Source organism: Galendromus occidentalis, unplaced genomic scaffold (genome assembly GCF_000255335.2).
Source record: "Galendromus occidentalis unplaced genomic scaffold, Mocc_1.1 scf7180000077088, whole genome shotgun sequence".
NCBI classification, from domain to species: domain Eukaryota; kingdom Metazoa; phylum Arthropoda; class Arachnida; order Mesostigmata; family Phytoseiidae; genus Galendromus; species Galendromus occidentalis.
This window is the reverse complement of record NW_003805076.1, coordinates 505,193-514,037: the sequence shown is the minus strand read 5'-3', so window position 1 is coordinate 514,037 and position 8,845 is coordinate 505,193. Positions and strand designations below refer to the sequence as shown.

The 8,845-nt window shown below is 51.2% G+C and overlaps 1 protein-coding gene across 1 annotated transcript; it reads right to left on the bottom strand.

Moving 5' to 3' along the window:
- Positions 1-240: 240 nt before the first annotated feature.
- Positions 241-7,152, bottom strand: eya (eya transcriptional coactivator and phosphatase 2). Its single transcript, XM_029110760.1, has 10 exons — positions 7,126-7,152; positions 4,566-4,657; positions 3,687-3,965; positions 3,434-3,560; positions 2,954-3,317; positions 2,645-2,871; positions 1,556-1,757; positions 1,254-1,470; positions 920-1,142; positions 241-688 (listed from the first exon to the last, which is right to left on the bottom strand). The coding sequence occupies exons 1-10, from the start codon at positions 7,150-7,152 to the stop codon at positions 608-610; spliced, it is 1,839 nt and encodes a 612-aa protein (XP_028966593.1). The 3' UTR covers positions 241-607.
- Between the last annotated feature and the right edge of the window lie 1,693 nt (positions 7,153-8,845).

Below are 8,845 nucleotides of genomic sequence, written 5' to 3'. Positions count from 1 at the left end.
ATTAGGAGGCATGTATGTTCAGGGAAGGAGTCCACTTTCCCGATTCGAAATTAATTCATTTAGTTCATGCACTTATCTTAAGGCAGCGACTGAGTTCACTCTGAACAAAACCAAGAATCTCTACTATATTGACTATAGATTTAATCGACGCTCACGGAGCTACGTATCTCCTGCGTTCTCACGAAATTCGAACTATTGCGCGTTTTATCACAATTGCGTAACCGGAACGAGACTCTGTGATCCGAGGTCCGCATCGACAATCATTCCAGACGACCCTTGTAGTTGAGCGGCTCCTCCCTTCTATATCTTCTGAATCTCTTTCCCAATGTCACTATTGTAATTTTCTCTAGGATATTTCCCTCCGCGGAGGGAAAGGTTTGTCACCTCATGGGAGCATTATCTCGCGGTAAGGGACGCTGTGACTCCCCGAACGCCTTTTGGATTCATTATTTACACTGACTGCCGGCCAAGTCTGCCTGCTAGCTTGCTTGCCTGTCGATGTACCGACCGACAAGGCTAGCAGAGATAGCCCCGACTTTCCTCGAAATTTTCTGCTTAGCCAGCGTGGTGCGACGGCGCAGCATAGTTGAGTTCGAGGCCATGTGCCCTAGAGATGTCCAACGTCGAGAGTGTAGTACAGTGTCTCAAGGTCAGAGCGTCTCGCGACCGGCCAGAAAGGGATGCTCAGCTGAAATGACACGAAATGAACCATGTGAGATAAGAGACACTCTGGATCCTCTCGAGCGTCTCGTCGTAGAAATCGCGGCTCGTCGCTCCGTGGATGATGGTCCTACTAATCGGACGGTTGGTGCAATGCATCGATGCGGCGATGGGACCAGTACATGCAGCAGGACCCCGGCGCTCCGTCACCGTAGAGACCAGCGACTAGAAATCAGAGGTTCTCAAATCGAGCACTCACCGCTTTGCATGATCTTTCGTCGTCGTCTGAGGAGCCAATGACGACATAGGTACACTTTTTTCCGAATTTCGTCAATACCCTCTCAAAGCAGCTCTCTTTGCTGATTTTGTGAGCGGAATATACGTTCTCGATAGGAAAAAGTTCGCCAAGTCCGAAGATGAGAACCTTCGAAAGTGTGACAACCAATTGATTCGATGAGACTAGTACGTTGATACACTTGGACCTGGAACGTTTGAATCAGAATCCAATGAGACGTTACGATCATCTCTCAAATAGTTACATTTCGGAGCTTTTTTGAAGATGAGAATTTCACGATATATCGAGATATGCTTGCCTCCGATTAATGAGATCTATGCACATCTGTGCGTGGGTTAGCCACTTGTCGGTAGCATCTTCAAGTTTCTGTCGGAGTTTTAGCCATTCTTCTACGCCGCCTTCGGATCCGTTCAATAGCTCCCCGACATTGCCAGCATACTGCTTGTACACTTCTCGGATTCTTTGATATCGATTGGCCAATTTCCGCATCCATTCGATCCCAGCCGGACGAGTTCCTGCGTATTACAGAGAGCCGTTCAGGTTTCGCGGACGTTCGATCGTCCGACTTGAGCAGAGGCACAAATGATGAGCCGCACTCACCGTTGAGGCAGAGACCCCCAACGAGAGGGATCAAGGAATTATTCGGATCTTGTTGCTGTAGCGCAAGCTGCTCGTCGCTAGAGACATCATCGACGTTCACTTGATCACATTCTTCCAGCTCCCGATAGTGAAGATGAGCATCGGCAACGAAATACATCAAATGCTGCAGTTTGGTTGCGTACTGCTTGGTCAGGCCCACATCCTATGGGAGAGACAGAGGAAAAGGATTTAGAATCTAAGTCATAGGCGGAGCCTCCGATTCACCTCTGAACTCTCTGTAATCTTTGCCCTCTCATTTCCCGCGGAATATTGCGCGGGTCCATTGCGGCTCCCCAGTCCCAGCATAGCGGTCCAGTCGAGAGAAGGAAGAACCCCCGAAAAAATATTGTTTGACGCGGCCTCTGCAAGACTCTCGGCTAACTGACGAGCATCATCGTTGGAGCGAAGTGTTCGCCGACGATAAGACCCTTCGTTCGCTTTCAGCTTGGCCGGAGCTCGTCGGAGGCTTGCTCATACCCCATTGGTGAAATGTGATGCTCGATGGGTGAAACTATACACCTCGACGGAGGCGGAGCGAAAAGACCCTCAAATCCTCCCATCCGTGCCAGCCGTCCTTTTCTGCAGCGTCCTCCCCTGCACAGATTGAGAGCGCGCACGCACCCACCAACCGAGGGATGATCGCTGCAAACCACGAATAGCTTTTTTTTTTCGCTCTGGCGTTCGAGTCTTTTTCTGCCTCTCAGCATGGTTCGCTGTTCATCTGAAGTGTCCTCCGCCTCGAACTCCTCTCACGACGAAAAATTCCGAGAGATTTTTCGCTAGTGATTTCCCCATAGAATAGTGATACGAAGTAATATCGTAGGCGAGCTTTTGTGGATGGGGCGAGGTGAAACAATTTATACCCCTCCAGGATGGAGGAAGATCGCGCTTCCGGATGATGGCTGAGCTAATCGCGGGAACTCCAATGAGGGGAACTTGAATTAGTGTCAGCAGTATTCCATACTCTAGCGGACAGGATCATCAGGATTCCGAGTCTACCAGAGCTCTCGGAACATGCAGGCTGAGCTCCGGAGCAGCTCGAGAACTGACCTTTCTATCATTGGGAGTGAATTTTCCATTTAAGAGAGCGTTCAGCATGACGACCGCCTCATCGAGATCCCAGATGAAGACCCGGTCCATCGGTTGTTCCGGTTCAGGGCTGAGACTTATCGAGTGTGTTGGCAAATTGTTCTTTCTGCTTCGCTTACTCGAACGGTTTCGTTTGAACATGAGAGGCGAAGGGGGGCTGCTCTCACCCGACATACCGTAAGTCAAGTCTGCATGGGAGAATACAATTTGAGGAATCCTGGAGTAATTTCATCGAGTTTCCTGCTATTGTATCATACGAATAATGCTCACCCGTCGGAGTGATTGCTGCAGGATAGGCGGGTGTTGCGGTGGAAGGGGTGCCCTGAGTGAGTTGACTGAGAGCGGAGGCATACCCGCTGCCCGGATAGCTTTGACTCGCTGCGGATCCATAGTAATAATTACCATATCCGTACGGACTGTAGTCGAGAGGTCCAGGCTGCGGAAAACCCTGACTAGGACTCGTCGCTGGAAACGACGTGTAAGATGAGTAAACTGCAGCTGATTGCGACGGAGCAGTCTGTGGACTCGTCGATGTCGAGCCCTGCGGGGAGCTGAACGCGGTCGGGTAATGGCTCAAGTACGATGATGTTGTCGGATGTTTAGTTCCTGCGAAATCAATCCGAAATTCAAGAGTTCGATCGCACACAGGATAACATTCGTAAGCTGATCATAGTGCAAGGCGGTCAGCTTGCTCATGTAGCATATTCTGTGGAAGTTGCACTCGAGACATACATATGATCGAGACGTACCGTAGGGAGCTCCGAGCGAAATATTCGTTGAGTATCCCGAATGGACAGCGTTCCCGTAGAAGCCATTGCCATGAGTCGGAGGATATCCGCTGCTAGCCGAATTCGAGCTATATGTTGAACCTTGCATACTGCGAAGAATTGGAACTCACATCAATCTCCGCGACCGGGTTGACTATCCGAGGGATTCCTCGCTCTTGGAAGATCGTGCAAACTATTTGGCGCTTGCCCTATGGAATTGCGGACTTGTGAATCACCTCGTATATGCTGTATAGGAGGTCGAGTCCTGGAAAGAGGGGAGCGATTTCTCCGAACTCGTTGACGGACTCGACGTTGTTTTCTGAACGCTGTCCGGAAAGTCTGAATACGTCCACAAAGAACTTTTTATGTCTGTCGCGTTGAGCAGTGGATAATTGAGATCCAGAGGAAGACTGAAAGCCGTTTGTTGATTGAAGTCCCCGACACCTGGTGACGAGTTGACCTCTATTTTCACCAAGGGCTCTTCACAATCTGCCACGGCTGGGTTTGCAGGACTGCTGAAATCGTAAGTCATACTTTGTTTGAAGAACTCTGCCGATTTTTGAGTCGCTTCCACCCGCTCAGATCGCTGGGAATGGCGAGCAGCTCCGCAAGCGTAATCCTTATCTAGCGATCGAGGAATGGAGCATACACGGAGAGTAATTAGCCGTCCCATTCCGGATCATGTACCAAACGGAAACAAGTCCCAGCTCAATTGCAAAACCCCAGTAACCCCCACTCCCCCTTCCGATCGTCCGCCTCTCGATCCCCCTCGAGAATCTTTGGCAAGGAGCGAGAAGCTTCCGTCATTGTTTCTCGCTCCTGATTCACGTAGATTCGAGACAATCAGTCAATATACGACGCTTGCATGAACGATTTCCGCATGGCAAATCGGGCAATGCCTGAGAAAAGCATAGCGAACAAGACTCAGCAAACTCATATTCCTTCTCGGATGCGTTACGAGTCGCCATTCCGAGGACTGGCTGAGCTCCACAGGAATGATAGCGGGTTCAAGCGCATGGTCGGATAGAATTAGTCAACACAAAAAGCGGGATCCGGTAAAGGGACTGGGGCATCAGGAGCAAATAAGCAGACTATTAGCGGGAGGAGTGAGATACCTTTGAGCAGCGGCACCACTGCTGTGGCCGTCCTGACCGGCTGCAAGACCGTTCTCCACGACATCGTGAGACGCTAGATGCGCTGATTTCGCCTACGAAAAATACAAGGAGCCTTCGTACATTCACCAGAGCAATTCAACGCGCAAGGGAAGCGGCGTTTCTAGCCCTGAATACCGGCAAATCGCATCTTCTGAGGAGCGGGCATGCTTCTGTATGGAATCAGGCACGTGTCCCCTGTGTGCTCAATACACTTCAATGGTACCTAATGTCGCTGGGAATGAGCAAGACAAAGAATCCCGGCTCAGAATCCCGTCTCGTCTATGAGTGGGATGGTCTCAAACAGCCTAGGAAATACGTCACAATCGTTCCGCAAGTAGTCGTGTTTTAAGGGGAAACTCAGTCGTGATGTATCGCGAGCATGTATCGTCACTGCCATCTCCGCCAACGTCTCCGAAAGAGTGCGTCGACGATATGAAACCGAGGAGGAGGCCTCAAAGGAAAAACAAAAGTAGATTCACCCTGGTTTTCCTCAACACTACTACAAGTGAGCGCGTTCCACTGTTGTCGTCACCTTCGACGTTCACGTAGCCAGGTGTAGCCAGCTCAAATAATCTTTTCGTTTTTCCTCGCTGATCAGTTCTCGAGGCTCGCTCTTCTCGGGGGAACCCGGGAGGGATATTCGCCCTCCAGGTCGAATATCCTCTTTTCATTCATCTCGTCGGCAGCACCGTTCTCGTGACATGACGAAGAGCCGATCCCCGGGCCATGATTGCTGCCGACTTGACTTAGCCGGAAACACCGTAGAATAACTTCGCCCCGATCGAAAATGCTGAACTTCGAGTACACGTCAATTCCTCATCGAATGAAAAATTATGAATCGGTAATATACATAGGCATAGAGATACGATATCATGAAGAGGAAAGGCCGAAGACGGTCCCGGCTTCAGACGGGCATCGTTCCCGAAATTGAACTCGGATCACTAGCGCAACCAAATTAAGATTTAGCCATCGAGATTCATTCTCCATCTTACTCTTGGCTCAAGCTCGTGCGGAGCCAAAGCCAAGGGGTCACGGAGCCGCTCATGACGATTCTTTATATATCCCATTCCGTTGTCTGTGACCGCATTGGAGTAATCGGGAATCCGCCCCTGACGAATCACAGTCCACGTCCGTCCAGAGGCTCACTCGGCGTCCATAGGCAGAGAATAAATGTTTATCGTGGACGAAAACAAGCAGAGTGCGAACAGGATGCACAGATCCTCGGGGCATTTCCAATGCCGGCAGATCCCTGCGCCACCAGTGGTGGCGCACCACCGATTGAAATGACGGCTATGAGTCGACGGCAAGCGAGTTTCGCACGAGTCCTTCTTTGATCCGCTCACGAATACCCCAGCTTGTTAGTTCAACGGAACCGGAAAAAGTCGAGAGCGCTGAGGATCGGCGCCAGAGATCCTAATGTATCTCGTCTCAGGCGATCTGCAGCGAAAAAAACAACCTAATACTTGAGAAAGCATATTAGGTTACCGATGTCAAATGCGCTCGGTCGGTCGTTCGGGCTGCTCGCTCAATGCAGAAAGACGATCTCGACGACGAAATGTTTTCGGATAAGTGCAACCGGCTTTCAATTTCTCCGGCGGAGAAGCGCCTCCTCAGAATTTCGCCCGTGCGGAGACAAAATGTATCGCGCCGTATTGAATTCCGACATCAAGCTAGCTCTCTGTCTGCTCCGAGCGAGTTCGTAGCCCGAGCGCACAAGGAATGGAGCGAAAGATCGCGAGCTCGTCGACCGAAGCGATTTTCCGGTGGATAACCCGAAGTTCCATCGAAATTTCGCGGAGAGCGGTTCGGCTCTGGCCCTCATGGCGGGATGAAATCATCGAAGACGTACCGAGTTCGTGATTGTAGAAGCGATACTGAAGTTGAAGCTCGGGAGAGCTCGGGGATCCCAGAGATCCGACCGAGGGCTGATGGAAGAAAAAATAATAATAATGATGCGGTGGTCACCGTAATCAGCCGTCTGGGATGTTTCGAATTCATTTGACATTCCTACCGAATTGACAGTCCGCCGAGACCAGGATCAAGTCTGGTTGCTCACACTGACATAGGATACTGAACCACTCAAATGAATACCAAGAGCATACTGGGTAGGTACTCACTTAAACGGAATGCGGGGAAATTTTTATATTGCTCGCCACTCTGATACCTGAATTCCTGCCGAGAAGAGTGCCCTTCTGTCGGGGGCTGCCTTCCTATGGGGCTATTTTCAGAACTCGATCTTCCGGAGGACGTAAAGAAGCATCCGCCGCGCTACGCGTCCTCTGAATCGAGATCAATCCGGTCCCCCGAGACGAAAACTCGGCGCGGCAGTCTGAGTTCCCCCGATCTAGCCTATCCGACTAAGCCATCTACGATTCCAGACGGGGACGCTCCCCGGGAGAGCTATGCCGTATACCACTTTATATTACCCCTATTTCGGACCGCACTTAGCCTCTTATCGCTCCGCAGCTATCTGAACGGATCGGCGACTCGCGGCGTGCAGGAGCTCTCCGAATGCACTTACATTGATGTAGTCACTATTAATTTGCATCAGTTGGGCTGTCTCCCCGGGTCGCCGAGTGATTTGGCTCTTCTCCCCGCTCCCCTCGTCATACCGGAGCCAGCGAGCCGTCCAAACACCCACCCATACATACCTACATCCATTCACCCACAATGCATGGCGACGAGCTTGAAGGAGTGATTCGAACCCATATGCTGTTCGACGACAAGATGGGGAGTGATGAAGATCTCATCGTGCAGCACACAAGGGACGTCAGAGAAGGATCACGAAGATAATCCATCCATCTGTCCGTGCGCATCTTCCGGAGCTCCCGTGCTGCAGGGGAAGCTGTGTTCTGCGTGCGCAAAGTGCACCATGGGACCGTTTTCAAACTTCGGTCGTGCCAACGCTTGGCCGTGCGAAGACTCCCCGCGAGAAGCGTTTCTGCTCCATGGGGACGCGAAGCCACGAATAGTCCGATAACACCGATCAGGTATTTCCTCAATCAGCCGCGACCAAGTTTCTCGGCTCAACCTTCGAAATTAGTCGCCGAATGTCGACCTCAGCGCAGCTCACCACGGACGTCATCGCGCTTACCAGCCCTCAACCAATCGAGAGTCGGAGTCGCATCGAGAATTATTTGCGCTTCTTCCGTGTGTTGAGATCATAACTCAATAATTGAAAAGCGAAAACCTGCGCCTCTCATTCGCACATACGTATCTCCCGAATACTCACGCCTCTCTATTCTGGAGAAATGAATTATTTATTCCCCGACGGGCGCGAAAGCCGCCCCCTGCTTCTAACAAGTCGAAATGTGTTTCACGGCCAGTGCGGCGAACAGTTCGCGGCGGTTCCCTCCGCGGGAACCGTTACCTTCATTAGGACCGAGGACGGAATTCTTGGCGGGAGATTATTTGGAGAGCCCTGCACTCCCCAAGTAATTTTGATCCTCGCAGAGAACGAGAATTCTCTTCATAGGTTCTATCATCGAATCCGTCTGATGCAAATCATAGAGCAGAATGCTAGAGCCTCGGAGCCTCAGCAGCAACTGGCGGTGGCTTATCAGATGCGCGTAGAAATCTCAGGGCCGACAGACGATCGGGGAGACGAAAGAGGAAAGCTGTGTCCTAGCACTGTTTCGATTATAAGCACTGATACGGCGTATCTCGGAAGAATGTACTCTTCATGTAGTCTGCGTCTATGTATGCTCAGCTATCACCACCAATCGCAGTAGTGAAAGAGTTTGGACGAGTAGATTGGATCTTAAATCGACTGTTGGCCTTCGGGGTGCGCACAACGCGTACTTAGCCACAAAGCGCGATGCGTTTTTCTGCCGCACTCTGATCGCTTCTCATCTTCGAGATAGCCGAGAGCTGAGATGCCTCGATTCTGAATTTGCAGACGATGCCGGCTTCTTCGTCTGACCGACATTGCGACTGGATTCGTCGTCTTGGGCCGATTCTCTAGAGAATCTGAGTGAGCCTAGATCGCTTTTCGACTCCGGGCTACTTTGCACCTAATCACCTGGAGATTCCTCCAAAGGTCTCGCAACAACTATGTGCGTCGATGAAGAGCAGCGGTGAAAGTGCGCACGATTCTCACGGTGACATCTTCAGGGATCGGAACGCAAGTCGGCTGGCGTAGACGAGCTCTCGCAACGCGACCGCTTTTCGAGGCTGATGATCTTGTGAGAATAGCTACGCGGAGCACGCGATGTCAACTTCTCCATCGGCATTCTCGAGGT